Source organism: Mastigoproctus giganteus, chromosome 6 (assembly GCF_048544385.1).
Source record: "Mastigoproctus giganteus isolate SK-2022 chromosome 6, ASM4854438v1, whole genome shotgun sequence".
Taxonomy (NCBI): domain Eukaryota; kingdom Metazoa; phylum Arthropoda; class Arachnida; order Uropygi; family Thelyphonidae; genus Mastigoproctus; species Mastigoproctus giganteus.
The window spans coordinates 236595175-236615655 of NC_143580.1; the positions used below are offsets into that span (position 1 = coordinate 236595175).

Here is a 20481-nt window from a genome sequence, read left to right on the forward strand (position 1 = left end):
CTCTTATCCCACATATTCTCAATAGTACTGAGATCAGATGAATGTGTGAACCAGAGAAAATGGTGAAATCTGTGCATATTCTCTGAACCATTCTTGCACAATATGCACTGTCATTTGTGAAATGGCTGTCACCCCTGGGATAAAAGTGTAACATAATAGGGTGCAGTAGATCTGATACAAAATTCAGGTACTCTCTGGATGATGCTCAACTTCCACCGATATTAATGGACCCAGTCTATGCCAACAAAACATTCCCTATACCACGATAATGCCTCCAGATGCTTGTCTTAACAGGGCGAGCAGGGTTCATTGCTTTGTGAGGTCTTGTCACTCTGTGCCTACCATCAATACAAAACAAAGTGTATTGTGATTTGTCTGACCGTGTGAATTTGTTCCATTGACCAAAAAGTGTTTGGCACCGCTGTAGGTGGATTTTCTGTTTTTTCTCTGAAACAAGTGGCTTCTGAAAGGCAGATGACTGCCATTCCCTACACATGTTATAGTTGGATGGGCATCTGTGCACTTGGTTGAATTCAGATGTTATTTACTGAACACTGGATGGCCTATTTTTCCATATAGTCTTCCTTAGAGCATGATGGCATTGCTCTTTGAAGTATTGTTTTTCTGCTACCTTTATGCCTTTGAGATGTTGAAGAACCACTTATTTTCCATTCATTAAAAACCTTTGAGATGAATGCTTTTGAGACACTAGTTAAGCCTTTCGTTTCTTGAATTGTGGCTCCTGCTAATTGTGCATGCATGATAAGACATTTTTTCAAAGTTTGATAGATTATGCATTTTCCCCATTCTGGCTTCAGATTACCGTAGTCGAACACCCTGTGCAGTCTTTATATTGACAACTGCTTCCATTATGTTCACCAACATTGTGCACGTGATTCTCTAACATTTTTTGTATATTAATGAAAATCGTATATTTTTAAATACTGTGGCGTAATATTTTGTAAATACAGACGTATAACACAGTACTTGTACAACACGGTTTCGCTCTAATGCAATTGATACATTGCAGCAATCCTTGCACAGCACGGTACTTATACAACACTGTTTCACGGTTAGAGAATTTCGGTAAACCACGCATAACAGGGTATTTTTGAGCTTATTGTGTGGGGAAAACCCTGTTAATATGTTGGATGGATTTCAACATTTCCACTCTTTTTGAATCCCCACTATTGACTCGCTAGTCAAAAAAAATTATTGAGAAATCCCTGTATTTTATTTTGTTGGAAAATTCCTGTGTTATGTTCTGTGCTGTTCAACTTGTACTTGTTGAACTCATGGAAAAATCTAGATTTCAAAGTGTTATTACTATTGGATAACACACCAAGTCATCCAAACGTTAAAGTTATGTTTCTACTGCCACAGCTGTACTGGGTTAATACAACTTCTTTCATTCAGTCATTAGATCCACCTTTAAAACTCATTACATCAGAAAATCGTTATAATGGATTTTGGAAAAAATTGATTCTGAATCTATTGAAATAATGGAGGCATGGAAATTTTTCAATTGTGGACTGTATCAGAATCATAGCTTTGTTGCTGATAGAAGTAAAACTGTCAACGTTAAATGCCTGTGGAAAAATGTATGGCTAGAGTCAGTTCATTCAGGAAATATGGTCAAACTGGCAAAAAATGGAATCGGTGCAAAAGCAGAACTTCGTATGTTGGTAGGAGGGGGAGGTTTTGACGATTTTACTACTGAAGCACTCGTGGGTATTATGGAACCTGAAGTAAAAGGCCTTTTCCTAAGTGATCTATGTAAATGCAGGTAAATAATTACATAGTGATGATATTGGCTGAAGTCCAGGATAGTATCCATCAGCAGGTACTTCGATGAAAGCGAGGAAGACGGTGATAATAGACAGGTGAAGGCACCTCCCTTTTCTGATGGGAAATGGGAAAACGAGTTCCCGGTTTTTCCCCAGCAGCAAATGTGGGGAAAAACACCCACTGCTTTGCTTTGTTCCTGTCTGTCGAAATATGGGAGTCACAACTTGTCAATCACTGCTTTCCCACTGTTTTGCTTGCCACCATGTTGGAGGGTGTGCACCGTTCTGGAGATTTACCGTGATATATATTCGACTTTGAGAATGCCGCACACTACAAATGCACAGGTAAATAATTACATAAGTTATTTCCTGATTAGATTTAAACCAGTGCGTTTTGACAGGTGTATCTTTTACGTAGAAAAGATTTGACGTACTCCGTATACCTCTACATTTTACGTAGAAAAGCCGTTTGTGGGGGTGGGAGAGCAGGGGGCGAAGCCCCCTAGTTATCATTATTATTTTTCTTTCTTCTGTTTGTTATTTGGTTTTTAGTAGCATTAGCAACTAAGGCCATATTGCTCCGGGGATATGCGGTGGTCATTCCCTGACCTTTCCGCATCCTCTGTATTTGGTGGGCATGGGCTCGAACCCTGGTCTAATCAAGAAACATGTGATACGCACTGCTGCTCCTGCCCACCTGGCTACAGAGGTGCCTTTTCTTTGGTCAGTGCAGCAAAAGGTGGTGGCTTCCTATCATTATTAAATTGGAAAAGGATGGTTGTAAGGTAAACATGTTAAAATATGCTTTCATCTCAAGAGTGATTATTGAAACAAACTTCTACCTAGTTTTGTGGAAGTGGACAGTTTGAATAAATTTATAGAATTGTTAGGCAAATGAAGTGGATAATTTTTTTTTTTTATGGGGACTACAAAAAAGAGAAGCTACATATAGAATGAGGTTGTGCTTTATGCTGCACTGCATTTAAATAGAAAAATGATTTAAGGAATCACATACAAAAATACACGTAATTCGCTAAGATGATCTTGTCTCCTTTGCAGCATATGTTTTCAAGTAATGTGATTTGTGAACTAAAATGCCAAAAGATAAATGATTGAATATGTGATGGAGTGTTGGAGTATAGAAGGATTCCATCTTCCGAAGCCAACCTTATCAAGCTACACAAAATGCTGTATGCTTTGGTTGTGGCTTCCAAATTTGTTCTGCTAAATTAGCAGTTAGCCTCTTGACTTACAAAGGTAAGTGGCTAACCTGCTCTTTAATGTTTTAATGGATGTCATTGCAACTGAGACAACTGAGGATTTACAAGGGCACTAATAAGTTAATTATTTATTTTTATTTTTATTAGCCATATGGTGCAAGGAAGCCTGAGGCTTATGCTGCACCAGCCAAAAAACAAAACAAAACTGTGAATTACAGAGAGAGAGAGAGAGAGAGAGAGAGAGAGAGAGAGAGAGAGAGAGAGAGAGAGAGAGAGAGAGAGAGAAATGATGATATCCAGCTCAGGACCCTGGGTGTGCTAGGCCTATACTCATCAGATGTGAGCCCAAATGTTCAGTATATTTGGAATCACAGTGTAGTAGGCCACATTATTTTGAGCTTGCACTATATTGTTTTCTTAAAAACTATTACCAGGTACTACACCATTTATTACGGCTGAAAATAACTGGGAAAATGTTCCAAACTAGATTTGAATCTTGAATCTTTTTAGTTTGCTGGAGTTGTACTACCCCTGTGAGCCGCCTCCGTAGCCAGGTGGGAAGGCGCAGCAGTGCGTAGCACACGCTTCTTGATTAGACCGGGATTCGAGCCCGTCACCACCAAATACAGAGGATGCGGAAAGGTCAGAGAATGACCACCGCATATCCCGGAGCAATATGGCCTTAGTTGCTAATGCTCCTAAAAAACAAATAACAACAACTACCCCTGTTATTTTGCTTTGTTCTTGAACAAAAAATGGTCTTGAACAGTTCAGATCATCTTTATTCAAATGGAAATATACAGGATGTTTCAGTTAAACGTTTCAGAACTTCTAAGAGGGGTAGGGTACATCCTGACAACTCGAAATCATATAGCAATGTGGGGTTGGAAATGCTTTCCTGAAGCGGTGTTGTACACAGAAGCACCATAAAGAAAAGAGACCGTAAGTGAGAAATCGTTTTAAAAATACATGAAAAGAAGCAAAAGGTACATGGATTAAAGTAAGTGTTCGAAGTTTCTTCCACGGGCTACAATGCATGCCTCACATCTCCGACGCATGGACATCCGAACATTCTGGAATACTCCAGGCGAATTTCGAATTTCTTCGGCAGCTACTGCGATTCCTGCAACCAGCTCCTCAGCATTGTCAACAGGGGTGTCATAAACTAGCGATTTCTTATGACCGTGAATATTCCTTCACAAGGGAAGGAATTTTCAACACGCATAACGTACATATCTGGGCGGTCGAGAACCCGCATGCAATACGACGTTGTGCAGCACAGATTCGATTTTCGGTCAATGTATGGGCCGGTATTATGGGAGATCACCTCATCGGACCTTACCTGTTACCGTGTCATCTAACCGGACCTATCTACTTGATCTTTCTGCTGCAAGTATTGCCACAACTTTTGAGAGATGAACAGATTTCTGCATCGACGCAACAGACAATGTGGTTCCAACACGATGGAGCCCCTGCCCATTATAGCGGAGATGTTCGTAACTACCTGGATGTCACATTTGGTCAACAGTGGATCGGACGTGGTGGTCCCGTGCGTTGGCCTGCTCGGTCACCCGACCTATCATGTCTTGATTTTTATTTCTGGGGTCATATGAAATCGCTAGTTTATGACACCCCTGTTGACAATGCTGAGGAGCTGGTTGCAAGAATCGCAGTAGCTGCCGAAGAAATTCGAAATTCGCCTGGAGTATTCCAGAATGTTCGGATGTCCATGCGTCGGAGATGTGAGGCGTGCATTGTAGCCCGTGGAAGAAACTTCGAACACTTACTTTAATCCATGTACCTTTTGCTTCTTTTCATGTATTATTAAAACGATTTCTCACTTACGGTCTCTTTTCTTTATGGTGCTTCTGTGTACAACACCGCTTCAGGAAAGCATTTCCGACCCCACATTGCTAAATGATTTCGAGTTGTCAGGATGTACCCTACCCCTCTTAGAAGTTCTGAAACGTTTAACTGAAACACCCTGTATAAAGGATTGTCCATGAAATGGTAGGTAAACTTCAGGAGGTTAGGGTAATGAAAAAGGAAATCACAAGAATTCTTAAGAATCTGTGATTAATACAAAGGGTACTAGGAAAGTTTTGCAATATGACGCAACAATGAATCACAGGAAGCTGCTTGTTGCTGCATGTTGAGACATGTTCATACGTGCATAGTAGCCGCCGCGCCAAGTCGATGGGCTCAGTTATTCATTAGTAGTGAGAGTGTAAAGTGCTTGCGATGGCATCGTGGTCACGAAATGAGATAAGGACAGTTTTGCGGTATAATTTCGTGCGTGGTTTAACCATAGACCAGTGCTTACAAGAAATGACTCTTGCACTAGATGATGATTGTCCACATCGTACAACGATATTCAGGTGGTATAGAGAATTCCAAAGGGGAAATTTCACTCTGGAGGATTCTGAGAGGCCGGGAAGGCCACGAACGTCAGTTACGGAGGAAAACGTTACTGTTGTGAGGAAAATGCTTGACGAAAACAGGCGAGTGACTTACCAACAGATAGAGGATACTTTGGGCCTAGATGCACCAGCAATTCGTTCGATTCTGCAAGATCATTTGCACGTGAAGAAACTTTGTTCTCTCTGGGTGCCGCATCAACTGACTGAAGAGCAGATGACACGACGTGTGACTTGGTGCCGGGAGATGTTAAAAAAGTTTGATAAAGGACAATCTCGGTATGTGAACAACATCGTGACAGGTGACAAGACTTGGCTGTACTATTACGATCTGCCGACCAAGGCTCAAAACAAAGTTTGGGTCTTTGATGATGACGACACACCCGTAGTTGTCGGAAAATCCCGATCTGTAAAGAAGAAAATGATAGCTATATTTTTCAAATCGAGTGGAATTGTGGAACGTGTCATTTTGGACACACAGAAGACAGTCACAGCTAAGTGGTATACTGCGGCCAAAGTCAAGAATGGACACCTCCATCACGATAATGCTGCAGCTTACCGCGCCAAAGCCTGCACCGAATATTTGACCACGACAGGACTGAAACTTCTCGAGCACCCTCCCTACAGGCCAGACCTTGCTCCCTGCGACTTTGCACTATTCCCGCATGTGAAAATGAAGCTAAAATGGAGGCGGTTTTCCAGTGATGAGGACCTTCTACGGGCTTGTGACAACGAGTGTGCTTTACTCCCTAGTGAAACTTGGCAGAACTGGTTTAAAGATTGGTTTCGGAGGATGGAGAGGTGTATTGAATGTAGAGGAAATTACTTTGAAAAAATTAAATAAACAAAGCTGTATTGCAAAGCTTTCCTAGTACCCTTTGTAGTAGTTTACAGTAAGTGATAGTAATTTTTGTTGTATACAATGAGTAATTATTAATTAAATATTATCAAGAATATAGCATATTTTAGTGGTTAAATACTATTGAAATGGCCACCATCATTCACTATGTACAGACAGACTGTTTGCCTCTTGAATATTTTCATCACTTTCTCATATGCAGGCAGCATATCTGATTCAGTGCAAAAGGTCTTGTTTTTGATTTTGGGTAATCCTGCAGTTTCATATTTCGTTTACCCATGTTTAACTTGACTGTATTATTACTCTGTATATTATTATTATTATTATTATTTTTTAAAAATTTCATTCACATTTCATTTTCAGGGCACTATCCCGTGGGTCTGAAAAGGAAGAAGCAAAAGTGAGAAAAGACTGGGTATGTATTGGTAATATGTTCATAAAGATGCCAAGGATGAAGGTCAAGAATTTGTTAGAAGAAGGTAATTATTTGTAGAATTGTTGTAGTTGCAGAATTATGTAGATATGAAGGCATAATATAAATGTTACTTTTTGGATGCTACCAAGCTCTAAAGTTAGCACAGTTTTCTGCATTCATTTAGAATATTTAACAAGTGACTGATTATTTATTAAATATTCCATATACACACAGAAACGGTGTGTGCCAATTTTGAGTCATTAAGTCATTTTAACTGCTTCCTGGATTATCCCGAGATATCTCGTTTTTAGTTTTAAAAGTTATTTGGAACTACACGAAATATCTCGGGATACAATAATACCTGACGCAAACTATAGTACCTCCAAATTTAGGACCGAAACGTATTTTCTCTGGCATTTATCCTGCTAATTTTGCAGGTAAATCCTAAATTTTCTCAGCATTTTCTTACGCCTGGCAGAAAACAACTGGCTTTCGTTTTACTTATATTGTACAGCAATGTCAGAACAGTAGCGCATGTTCCTGTGCTGTCAATAAGCAAAATATAATTTGCCATCCTAAATGCAGAATACTTAACCCACAAAAATAATGCACAAAAACAATATCGAAAAATATTTCGGCATCCTTTTGAACTGCCACCTTGTAAGCGACATTTACCTCGCCTGTCCATTTGTGGCTGCTATGTGTCAGAATGTAGTTAGTTCGCGATTACTGCTTGTGCGTTCCATTTGATTTTTTAAATTTATTTATATAATGAGTAATGTAGACTTTTTCTGTGCCTTTCTTTTTAATTTATTAAAAAAAAATCTGTATAATTTGCACACTTTTTGGCATACACGAGATAACTCAGGATAGCCCAAATGAGTAATTACTCCCATGTATTTTCTGTGAAAAAACTAATAAAAAACACAAAAACTATACAATGAGTATTTAGGATCGAAATGAAGCATAGTTTTAATCTGTAAAATAAAAAAAGACGATCCATTACAGCACAGTTTCCGGAAAAAAATGTTCCGAGAAAGGGGTTACAACAATGGCCTTGAAGACCATATTACTAATGTTTTTGATTAAATTATATTACTGCTTTCCAGTTGGTGTTATAAGAAATTTAAGTGCCATCTGAGGGCAGTTAAATTTGCATCTTTTATAATTCAAAAAAAATTTGTTTCAATGACAATATTTGTTTCATCATCATCAGCCATTTTCAATCCACTGCAGGATGAAGGCCTCACCAGCAACTTTCCTTCTGTTTTGAGCACTGGCCATCCATTTACTACCCACAAACTCATGAATTTCATCTATCCATCTCCACCTTTGTCTTGGATACCATTCTGTTATTTTCTTAGTCCATCTGTCATCATGTCTTCGAGTTACGTGTCCTGCCCAAGACCATTTTAGTTCTTTAGTTTTGATAAGAATGTCCTTTACTTGAGTTTGCTGCCTAATCCATGTGTTTCTCTTCTTATCTAACAGTCTGATTCCCAATATAATTCATTCCATTCTTTGCTGTGTAGTTCTCAGCTTCTCTGCCATTCTTTTGGTGAGTGCCCAAGTTTCACTTCCATAAGTCATGGTGGGGAGTATACATTGTTTCATTATTTTACACTAGCCGACCGGGCTAGCCGAGTGGGTAAAGTACCTGCCCGGCAACCCCAAGGTCGCGGGTTCGATTCCTGCCTCGGGCTTGGATCAAAGTACTGCAAAAAAAACCTTGGGAGGTGCAATATGGCCACAGAAGCCGATGCGCCAACAACTACCAAATCAAAAAAAAAAATCATTATTTTACATTTCAGACAAACTGGGATATTGCTCTTCAATATGTGACGATATTTCCTGAATGCTATCCATCCAAAATTTATTCTTCTCTTGACTTCCAGCCATTTATCATTATTACAGCTAATAACTTGTCCCAGATAAGTATATGACTCCACCTTTTCAATTAGTGCTCCTTCAATCATTATTTTCCTTTCTGTGGCATACTTGTTGATTATTACTTTTGTTTTAGCCATATTCATCTTTAGTCCAAAATCCTTATTAACTGTGCATAACTGATTAAGATTTTCCTCTAATTCTTTGGGATCGTGGCTTATGACCACAATGTCATCTGCAAATCGTAAATGGTTTAGGTACTCTCTGTTCACATTGACTCCTTTCTGCGACCAGTCTAATCTTCTGAAAGCTTCCTCAAGGGCAGCAGTAAACAGCTTCGGAGATATTGTCTCCCCTTGTCGAACTCCTTTCTCGATTTTAAATTTCCTACTGTCTTTGTCTAGTCTAATAAAGGATGTAGCACTGTCATATATTTTCTTTAAAATCATAATATATGGGGCACCTCCGCAGCAGTGCGTAGCACATGCTTCTTGATTAGACCGAGGTTCAAGCCCATGAGCCACCAAATATGGAGGATGTGGAAAGGTCAGGGAAATGACCACCGCATATCCCCGGAGCAATATGGTCTTAGTTGCTAATGCTCCTAAAAACCAAACAACACAACAAACATAATATATGGGGTATCTATGCCTTGTCTTTCCAGTGCCCAAAACATTGCCTTATGCTGTATGGATCAAATGCCTTTTCATAATCCACAAATGCCAGGCATAATGTGTTTTATATTCATTTGCTTTCTCCATTAGCTGTGATATTACGTGAAGGTGATCCATAGTTGAGAATCCTGTCCTAAAGCCAGTTTGCTCTTTCGGTTGATTCTCATCAAGTATTCTTTCTAATCTGTTAGTAATGACCCCTGTGAACAACTTGTAGATGTGGGATAACAAGCTAATTGGTCTATAATTTCCAATTTCTGATTTATCTCCTTTCTTATGCAGCAAAACTATGATTGCATTATTCCACTGCTTAGGCGTCACACCTTTTCTAATGCACTTTGTGAAGAGCCTTGCCAGTTTTCGTGTTATGTCTCTTCCTCCCAATTTTAACAACTCTACCTTAACTTCATCTTCCCCCGGGGCTTTCTGATTCTTCATTTTCTTCAACGCATGTTCTACCTCATCAGGAAGAATATCGGGTATGTCGTATGTGTTGCTACTTTGCAATCCATCTTCTCCACTGCTGGCATCATTCCCTCGCTCCTTGTATAATTCTCTATAATTGTCTTCTGCTATTTGAATTATGCCTTCTCTGCTGTTTATAAGTACACCATCGCTATTCTTTAGTTTCAGTATCATTTGTCTTTCTGTATTACTGCTCATGGCTGCTGATTTAAATCCTTTGTTTTCCCTTAATGCTTATTCTACTTTTCTTGTGTTAAATCTTCTTATGTCCTCTCTGAGTCTCTTTCTAATGGCTTTGCATAACTCAGTATACTCAATTTTCTCCCTGTCAGTGTTTTTCTTGCTCTTCACTTGTCGTCTTCGGTTCATCATGACAAGTGTTTCTTGGCTAATTTTTCTTCTTTCGATTTCTCTTTTCCTATAGATTTCTTGGGCTTTATCACTTTCAGAAAGTTGTAATATTCCTCATCGATATCTTAGTCCTGAAGAGTCTGCAGAAGCCAAACTTGTTCTTAAGTTCCAGTACATACTGCTTTTCGTCCTCTTCTGTTATCTCAAAGACCTTTGTATTATTTACTCGAGTCAGTTTTTTCCTTTCCTTTCCTACATCTAAATCAGGTGTACATCTTACTATTTTGTGATCACTTCCAACATTTACCTTATTCAGGACGGTAACATCATTCACAATATATCTTCTGTTAGTGAGGATGAAGTCAATTTCATTAGTAGTTAATCCATTTGGACTCTTCCATGTCCACTTTTTGTTCACCCTTTTCTTGAAAAAAGTGTTCATTACTGACAGTCCTTGAGATTCTGCAAATTCAACAAGTCTTTCACCACTTTCATTTCTTTCACAAATTCCAAAATTTCCTATAGTTCCCCTTTCTGTGCTGTTTTGTCTTTTTCCAACCTTAGCATTGAAGTTCCCCATAATAATAGTGTAGTGGGTTTTCTGCTCATCTAGAAGACTCTGAATTTCGGTGTACATTTCTTCAACCTCTTCATCATCATGGCTCGATGTTGGTGCATAAATCATTATAATCTTTAGCTTGTACCTCTTAGAAATCTTGAGTATTAGTCTTGACACCCTTGGTGATGTACTTTTGAATTCCAAAATGTTGTTTTTAAAATCTTTATGGACCAGAAACCCAACTCCACCTTCACTCCTTTCACTGTTTCCATTGGTGTACAGCAGATTTCCACTTGATAAACGTATAAGTGATTCATTTCTTCTTCTTGTTTCAGCCAAACCAATGATATTCCAATTCACATTTTCTAATTCCTTTTCCAGCTCTAATATCCTGTCTTCACCGATGAATGATCTTACATTATAACAGGCCAAGTTCAGTTTCCGTGCATGGCAGCCCGGTCGTAACCAGAGATTCTTAGCACCCTCTGCTTCCACTGTGATCCTCTCGCTGCCGTAAGAGGGAGAGTGAAAGCTGCTGGGGACTGAGGGCCATTTGTTTTGTCGTGCTGTCATATGCTGGAGGGTTTGGTCTTTTCCTCTTCACGCTGACCAGGCGTCTTGAAGAGAACCACTCTACACGTTCGTTGCCACCTAAGTGACGTAACAGGGCTTACCATCGAGAAGGTGTGCATGAGTGGAGTTTAGGGAGGCAGGTCAACCGGACTTCTCCTAAATCTTCTGTAATAGAGAGATATTGGATCCATCAGTGTTTTAGGCTGAGTGTCTGATAACACACAGGATACCTGTTCCCCCTCTATGCCCCTATTTTACATTTGTTTAAATGTTACCAAATGCCAGTGCACCTAATAAATCCTCAAACAAACAAACAAATGTTAACATTAATTTTAAATTAAAAACTGTATCAATTTCATTTAAAAATTTCATACAAATAAAAAATTTCAAATTAGAACTTTGGTTTTTCTCTTATATTTGTATTTTGATATCTTCAGAATTAATATTTTCATTATTAAGGTCAAATTAAAGGTGACAAGTTTACGATAAAACATGGAAATTAAGTCCATTTGTAAAGAGGTTCATGTGAAGATACAAATCTCTTACACCTAGTAATTTTTAGTTAACTATCATTAGTATATCAAAATTTTAGTTAAATATCCTATCAGCTTACTAAGTGTTTGTATGCAAATGACAATGTTTTTGGTTTCTGTGTAGAATTTTACCATTAAGCCAAATTTAAAAAGCAGGTTTGAAGTGCAGTTACTACTCAGGAGAGTAGCGAGAAGAAGGAAGTCGTGTTTTTTTTGTTTTGTTTTTGCTTTGTTGACAAAAAATGTAAGCCTGAAGCAAACCTTTCAGTGAACTTATGCATTTCCCTTTTATTGCAAACATTCTGCTCCACCAGAGTTGTATTTGGAATAATCAGTAGGTTTTTTATGCTCATGGAACAGTCTTACACCAATTTTTACACAGAATTTGATTTACAGTTCTCAGGCATCAGTTTGGCCAACAGTACACATTCATCCAGAGAGACTTACTTTCTCATTCACTTGTTTTATATAATGGGCATGAAGGAGGAAGAGCTTTTAAGATGGAGTGATATACAGTGCATTCCGGTTAATTGGGCCACCGGTTAATCGGGGCAGCCACTTATTTGGGGCAAATTATGAAGAACAGAAACAAAACAAATATTTAGCCTGAATTTGTTCCGCTTATTTGGGCCAACTCGCCGTTTAATTGGAGCAATGAAGGTCTTGATTGAACAATAAACTATATTTAGATGGCACGCACAAACATCTAAATATAGTTTATTAGGCCTGACGTAGCCCAGTGGTCAGGAGCGAGAGTGCATCGCATGCGTTCTTTGAGTGGACCTGGGTTCAAGCCCGTGACTACTAAATACGATAATTGGCGATTTATTGTAAACTCTACTGACTTGGTTGTCGTGCCGGAGTATAAACAGAAAATTTTTTTATCGAACAATAAACTAATTTAGGTGGTTTGTAACAAAGAGATCATGTGGGCAGCAGCGGAATCAGTTATTGCGAAGTCGTGCTGTACAGTGGTTGTTTTACGTTTGTTCTGTGTTGTGGTAATCGGATTCTGAAGAAATTTTGCTTGCAGTTGTTTACGATCACAGTCGGTACATATGTATACATGTTGTGGGTTAGAATAGATTAAAAACTGTACCAAACAGTGCACTGATTTTGGTTTCCCCCTCCCCTTTTTTCAGTACATTTAAGACCCCTGTCAAGATGCCACGTAAAGATTTGTCACTTTCAGAAAAAATCGCTATTCTTGACAAGATAAAAAGTCAACCTCCTAACATCAGTCATCGTCAGCTAGCGGAGATAATACAGGTGCCAAAATCTACAATTTCACGACTGCTACAGCAACAAGAAAAACTTAGAGAGGAGTGGACATTACGCGTGGATTTAAAGAAAACATCTCATAAGCGAAAGAGGGAAAGCAAAGATCCAGACGTCGAAGATGCTTTAAATCAATGGTTTTCCACTGTATCTAAACGAGGAGTGCGTGTAAGCAGCCCTATGCTAAAACACAAGTCAGAAGAGTTGGCAAAAAAGCTAGGTCACGTAAATTTCAAAGCGACGGATGGTTGGTTGTCTCGATGGAAGTGTAGACATGACATTAGTTACAAAAAAGCACATGGCAAGAAGGACAGTGCTGATGCTACGAGTGCTGAGCAATGGAAATGTGAAAAACTGCCAGAGTTGCTTAAAAAATTTAGTGGGGATGACATTTACAGTGCCGATGAAACAGGTCTATATTATCGTGCAACGCCGGATGGTTCCCTCCGCTATCAGCACATGACACTGTCTGGTTCAAAGAAAGCAATGGATCGTGTAACAGTGTTGTGCTGCTCAAACATGTCAGGAAATGATAAACTCAAACTTTTGGTTATTGGTAAAAGTGCCAAACTTCGTTGTTTCAAGGGGCTTACAATAGGCAGTTTGCCAGTTTCGTATTATGCCAATAAGAAGGCGTGGATGACCACATATATTTTTACGCAATGGCTAATGAACTGGGACGCGGAACTGCAACGGAAGTCAAGAAAAATTCTGTTTATATTGGACAACTGCACAGCACACTGTAATGTAGCTGGTTTAAAAAATATTGAACTGGAATTTTTACCCCCTAACACCACATCCCTGATACAGCCTATGGACGCGGGAATTATAAAAAATTTGAAGACCTATTATCGCGGAAAGCTGGTTAATCACATCCTTGAAGCAATTGAGGAAAATCTGCTGACATCATCTTCGAAATCAATAGAGGTTAGTGCAAAAGTTTCAATGTTAAAAGCTGTACAATTTATCGCCGATAGTTGGCGAGTAATAACCAGTAAAACAATTCGGAATTGTTTTGCTAAATGTGGTTTCGCGACTAATTGTGATTCAGACGCGATAAGCTGTACAGAAGATGAAATGGCTTTGGAACTGCAACAGGTCCAAAATTGTGAAGAATTTTTAACAATTGACGATAACCTTCAATGCCACGATGAAAATGAAGATTATGAGGAAACGATTATTGAACAAATTGCGGCAAAACACTCAGAGACACCAAAAGACCAAGAAAATGATGACGATGATATACCTAAGCGAGTGACTAACCAGGATGCCAGGAAATGTATCGCTAAATTGAGATGTTATTTCATGCAGGAAGGCAATGAAGGCAGTCCTTTATCAGCATTAGATACCTGCGCCGACTTTGTTCAATTGCAGTCCATAAAGAGGACACGTCAGGGTACACTTCATAATTTTTTCAAAGTAAGAACCCTTAAGTAATGTGTAACCTTTGCCTGACACGGACATTATTCTGTACTGTATCTTCATTTTACACATGTACATACGTACATTTTGTTTGTTTTTAGCTTTAGTTATTTTTAAATAAATGTTTGTACCAATATAACTTAAATACAGTGTGCTTTCTTTAAATACCACATTCCCTTTATTTTATTCATACCTTTTTTGCCTCCGTTAGAATGTGCTTTTCAGCTCATTAAAATTTCGCTTAATTGGGGCAGCCGCTTAATTGGGCCAAAGTGATCTGTCCCGATGTGTCCCAATTAACCGGAATCGACTGTATATATAAAGTTAAAACGAATGGAACAATACTGTGAAATTTTTTTTTTAGAAAGTAAAATATCATTTATGACCATGTTTTATTTTCACACTGTACCATTGATCGCTAAAATAAATTAACTGGAAATATTTGTGAGCAGTCATATCATAAACATTTGAAAGCTTTTTTATTTTTATGAAAAAAAGCTAGTGGTGTAAATATGATATTTCATTTTTCTGGTGCTCAAAATATCTTGACAAGAAAAAAAAAAAAGCAAGGGCAGATAAATGATTGCCATTGTATAAGCTTTTAAACTTTATGGTGCAGAAATAACTTGGATAAGGATTTTTTGTATGAAAATTGTCTTTTAGTTTCAGGATGCATATAAAAAGGGTGATTATTTAATTTGCGAACTGGTGCAAGAGCTTATCTTAATTGTCATCATCGGAATCTTCTATGAATTTCTCCTTCTCCCTTGAACTTTATGCACTTTCGCCACTATCATACCCACACATTAAATGCTTCTTGCAAGCCATGTTTCAAAAGACTGCTAAGTGCTTCCATTGTGGCTCTGCAAGCATCGTTGTCAGATGCAAAATGCTTGCCTTTCAGGGCTTTCTTCAGACATGAATCAGGAAGAAATCACAAGGGGCTAAGTCCAGTGAATAAGGGGGATGTGACAAAACCTCTGCACCTATGGCAGTGATATGGCTGCACAATATTAGCCATATGGGGCCTGGCAGTGTCTCGATGGAGAATCCACTTCACACTGGAATGTTTTTGACATTTCTCATGAATGGTGCGGCGAAGTTTGTCTCTGAGAACCTTAGAGTATGTTTCCTTATTCATAGTTGTTCCACGAGACACAATGTGTAACAAGAATGCCTTTTATGTCAAAAAACACAAGAACCATTTGTTTGACAGCCGAACAAGAAGCTTGAAATTTCTTAGGTCTTGGTAAATCAGAATGCTTCCACTCGCTCGACTTGTTTTGTCTCTGGATCATGGGGAAAAATCCAAGTTTCATCACGTCACTCTTCAATTTAAGTAGTTTTGACTCTGTGTTTCAAAACAATTAATCATTTCTTTGCACAGGTCTACTTTTTGCTGTTTTGTTCTGAAGTCAAATTGTGTGGAATCCAGTGGGCAAGATTCACGACATTTTCAGGTGATCTTTCACGATATTATGAGCACTGCCATATGAAACGGACATTCTAACAGCTAATTCATGAAGTGTAATTCGCCTGTCTTCGTCCAACATTTCCTGGGCTTTTATGATTTGCTCAGGAGTTGAGGAGGAAGGCTGACCAGGTCTTGGGTCATTTGCAACACACTCACGGCCTTCAATGAATCGCTTGTGCTATTTAAATATGGCCATCCAACCAAGACACTCAATATCATATGCTTCATTCTTTGTACAGATTGCTGTGCAATCTGTACAAATCTGATTGATGTACAGATTGCTGTGCAATCTGTACATCCGACATGATACCTGCTTCAAAACAAACGTCAATCCATGTTTCAAAACATGGATAAAAAACTGTCTTCACGCAATACTAGCTCGACAATGGGTGTATGGCCTTTAAAGTACTGGCATGCACACACAGTCTGCTCAGTAACAATCGGGGAAAGCACCTTTAGCGGCAGTTATGGAAAGTTCGTACAATAAACATAAAATAAGCAGTAGTTAAAGGCAAAGGAATGGGTTTAAGGTGCTACATAGCTTCTATTAAGTGGGTAGATATTGCACAGAGAGCAAATACAATTGAATTATGTTGTACCTTTAAAACAATCACAGAAGCCTTGAATGCTTCTGTGATTGTTTTAATTCTGTGATTGATAGGTAACATCTAAAGGAATGTGAATCGCATAGGAACCCATAACCGGAAATGTCACAGGAAAGTAGTAGCAGAGGCACAAGAAGCAGAAATGACACTAATTGCCTAAATTGCCTGAAGGCCAGAAGTGCAAACAGTGCGTACCAAGTACGCACTGTTTCATTATATTAAAATTTTCTTTGCAAAATGGAAACTACATATTTTAAATGCAATTTCCAAGCGGAATTCAAAAAACTTCGTTATAAAGGAGTTTGTTAAACAGAGGTCCCACTGAATAATTTAAAATTCTAAAAATGGTTATAAAGTTCTATATAGAAAATATCTTAACAATAGACAATGCAAATTTAGTTAAATAACTTTAAGCTCATTTCAGTAGTAGGTAAACATGTAAATAAAATTAAATGAATATTACAAATTTCAAAGCATCCAAATGTCACACGTCACTGTTAATAAAGATGCCAGTATGCTGTAGCGTTGCATACCATCCCAAAAAAAGCACTGGGAAAGGGGATTCCAGAAGTTCATCAAACTCTAACAGGGAATGATTTTGTGATAATGGAGAGGAATGTAGAAGAGAAATTGTTAAAGCCAAAAATAAAAATGTGCTTGGGGTGAATGGAATATATCCAGTTATATTAAAGGAGGCAGCAAAAGAGGTAAGCAAGCCTTTAACCATGATTATTAGAGCATCCCTGGATTCAGGGGAAATTTCTATAGATTGGAGATTGTAAATATATCCTCAATTCACAAAGGGTGATTAAAAGACAAAGTAAAAAATATGTGGAGGTCCTAAAGTCTTGAAACTTTATTAGACAGTTGGACAGACAACTTGAGTAGTCGAGTCCTGCTAAAAAAAAAAAAAAAAATCTACAATTTCCAAATTCCCAAACTATAAGTGTAATATGATGAGGTGGGAAATTCTTCCCCCCCACCAACCACGCTTTTGAAATACGGCAGTGGAATGTGCCTGGGCTATAAAAGATGGCCTCAACACATATTCACTCTCCTTTGAAGATGGTATTAATGAAAAGCCCCCATCAGGCTTCAGGACATCATCCCCCTTTATGCCAACAGTTACTCCCCATGCAAGGATTTAGGACAAAAACTGGCCTTTTCTTTCGTCCTCCTTCCATATAATTGCAATTTCAACACCTGAATTAGTAGTAGTAGTAGTAGTAGTAGTAGTGGCACTTGATGCAAGAAAGCAAGTGTAGGAGCTTATGTAGCATCAGCCAAAAAAAAAAAAAAAAAAAAATCACACCATACCCTCCAATTGCCTGTCCAGTTCCTCCTTAAATTTATTTAACCTATCAACTTCCACAACGACAGATGGAAGTTTGTTCCAGCAATTAACCACCCGCTGGCTAAAGGCAAATTTCCGCACATCTATTCTACATCTATCCTTTCTTAATTTGAACTTATGTCCCCGTAGGTTCGTATTCTGAACAAGTGGGAGGATCCCATCAGAATTCAGCGTGCTCAACCCATTCAAAGCCTTATAGACCTCAATCAGATCACCGCGCAGGTGCCTAGTCTCCAGCCACTGCAATTTGCAGAACTTAAGCCTCTCTTGGTAAGAGGATCCCTTCATTCCCCTCACCAATCGTGTTGCTCTTCTCTGTACACGCTCAAGCAAATCTACATCCTTCCTAAAATGAGGCCTCCAGACCTGTACGCAGTACTCAAGGCGTGGCCTGACCATTGCCTTATACAGAGGGACAATCACCTCCTTTTCCCTGCTAGCAAAATTCCTATATATCATTGACAAAACCCCATGACCTGCCCTAGCAGCCTGTCTACATTGCTCAGAAAACTTCATATCTGACTGCACAATTACTCCCAGGTCTTTTTCATTTTCTACCACCTTAAGTGTAGTACCACACAGTTGGTACGTTTCTCTGGGGTTACTTCTACCCATATGCAGTACTTTGCATTTGTCAAGGTTAAACTTCAGTTGCCACTTCTTAGCCCATCTGCCCAAATTATCTAGATCCTGTTGCAGTAGCACACTGCCATTACTGTCATTAACAACCCTGCCAACCTTCGTGTCATCTGCAAACTTCAACATTAAGCCTGATATACCTTCATCAATATCATTGATAAATATACAAAACAACAGTGGACCCAACACCGAACCCTGTGGGACTCCACTAATAACATTAGTCCACGAAGAGCAGCACCCATTGATTACCACCCTCTGTCTTCTCCCACTTAACCATCCTTTTATCCATTGTAGCAACTTACCCTTAATACCATTCTGCTCCAATTTGTACAGTAGTCTTCCATGTGCAACAGTGTCAAAAGCTTTCCTGAAATCCAAGTATATGATATCAAAATTATTTTTTGCATCCAGTTCCTTTGTGACCACATCATAATAACCAATCAAATTTGTCAGACAAGACTTTCCCTTAACAAACCCATGCTGTGTCTGAATTATTGCTGCAGTCTTGTCTAGATGATCCTGCAATGCATCTTTAACCAGTGACTCCATTATTTTACCCGGAACAGAAGTTAAACTAACTGGTCTGTAATTATTCGTGTCACCCTTCGAACCTCCTTTGTGAATTGGGGATACATTTGCACATCTCCAGTCCATGGGAACCTCCCCTGAATCCAAGGATGCTCTCATAATTATGGCTAAGGGTTTGCTTAGTTGCTTTGCCACCTCCTTTAATATAACTGGATAGATCCCATCCGCCCCAGGTGCCTTTCTTATGTTTAACTTCAACAATTTCTCCTCCACTTTGCTCTCAGTTATTACAAAATCATTAAGCATAATGATTTTGTAAGACAGGTGTAATTAAGTATTAATTACACCTGTCCCGGATTCAGCCGTCCCTGAAGAAAACCCCAGGTAAGAGTATTCTTCCTTAAATAAAATATATAATATTCTTAAGTTTAATATTCCTTTAAAATTTCCAAAACTACCCTTTTCAAAAAATCCACAGAGTTTATTTTAAATCCATGAAATCGCAAATCCTCTACAAGGAAAAATTACAATAAATTATTAGCATTTGTCCGATTTTGCGAAAGGGTGATTAAAAGGTACACTATAATTACAGACCTGTTAGATTAACTTCTATTGCAGTCATAGCAGTGCCGTACTTATGAACAGGCATATGGGGCATTAGCCTTGGGTTAGACATAGAGGGGAGGGGGCCTTGCATGTAATATCAAATTTTTTAAAGCAATTTCTTTTTTTAATGCCCTGATCTAAACTAAGGCCCACTTTTACCTACCATGTAAACAGAGACAGGTGAAATTTACTGAAAGTGTGGATGACTCATTTCTGCGAAAGAACAGATTAATTTCCAGAATAAAGGAAAATCACTCTCTCCTAATTCTCTAATAGGGCATGACAGTAGAACACAGGTTGACCATGGCATATTATCCACATCAGGAATATGCCTTAATCTTTTCCACTGGCTGTGAACACAAGAAAGCAGTTGACCAGCGCAACTTTTTGGTACAGTATGTGAGAGTCAGTTGTAAATGCGTTACAGGCATCACTAAATTGTTGAATGTCCTTTTACTTTTTAATCCTATTAGTTCTTAATTTGTGCATTCTACAGCAGCGGCTCTATTGTCTAAAGGCCAGAGGTGTGAACAATGCGCAACAGAGTTCAGTTCAGTACTGTTCTTTATATTTTGCAGTATTATGTTTGTGTTTAAACATCAGTAAAAATTGTTTTTTTCTGATTATATTTATATATGCAAAGTTTTTTTTTTTTTTTGGACTCGGGTATCTTTAAAGGGAGCCCTGCAAAGGCTTGGCACCTTGGTCTCCAAGAAATATACGTATGGTCCTGGTCAGATCATGGATTTGTTAAGGAGCAACCTTCTCTGATCAATCTGATTGGTTATGATGTAGTAACGAAAGAACTGGATACAAAAAATAATTTTGATATCAT

General features: G+C 38.6%; 1 protein-coding gene across 3 annotated transcripts in view; it reads left to right on the top strand.

The window, feature by feature from the left end:
- Window positions 1-20481, top strand: part of Pdrg1 (Pdrg1 prefoldin-like subunit) — a 99643-nt gene that overhangs the window by 54268 nt on the left and 24894 nt on the right. For all 3 annotated transcript variants that reach the window (XM_090375779.1, XM_090375778.1, XM_090375776.1), the window contains exon 3: window positions 6647-6762. In XM_090375779.1, the coding sequence (XP_090231905.1) occupies window positions 6647-6762 (116 nt within the window). The remainder of the gene's footprint in view (window positions 1-6646; window positions 6763-20481) is intronic.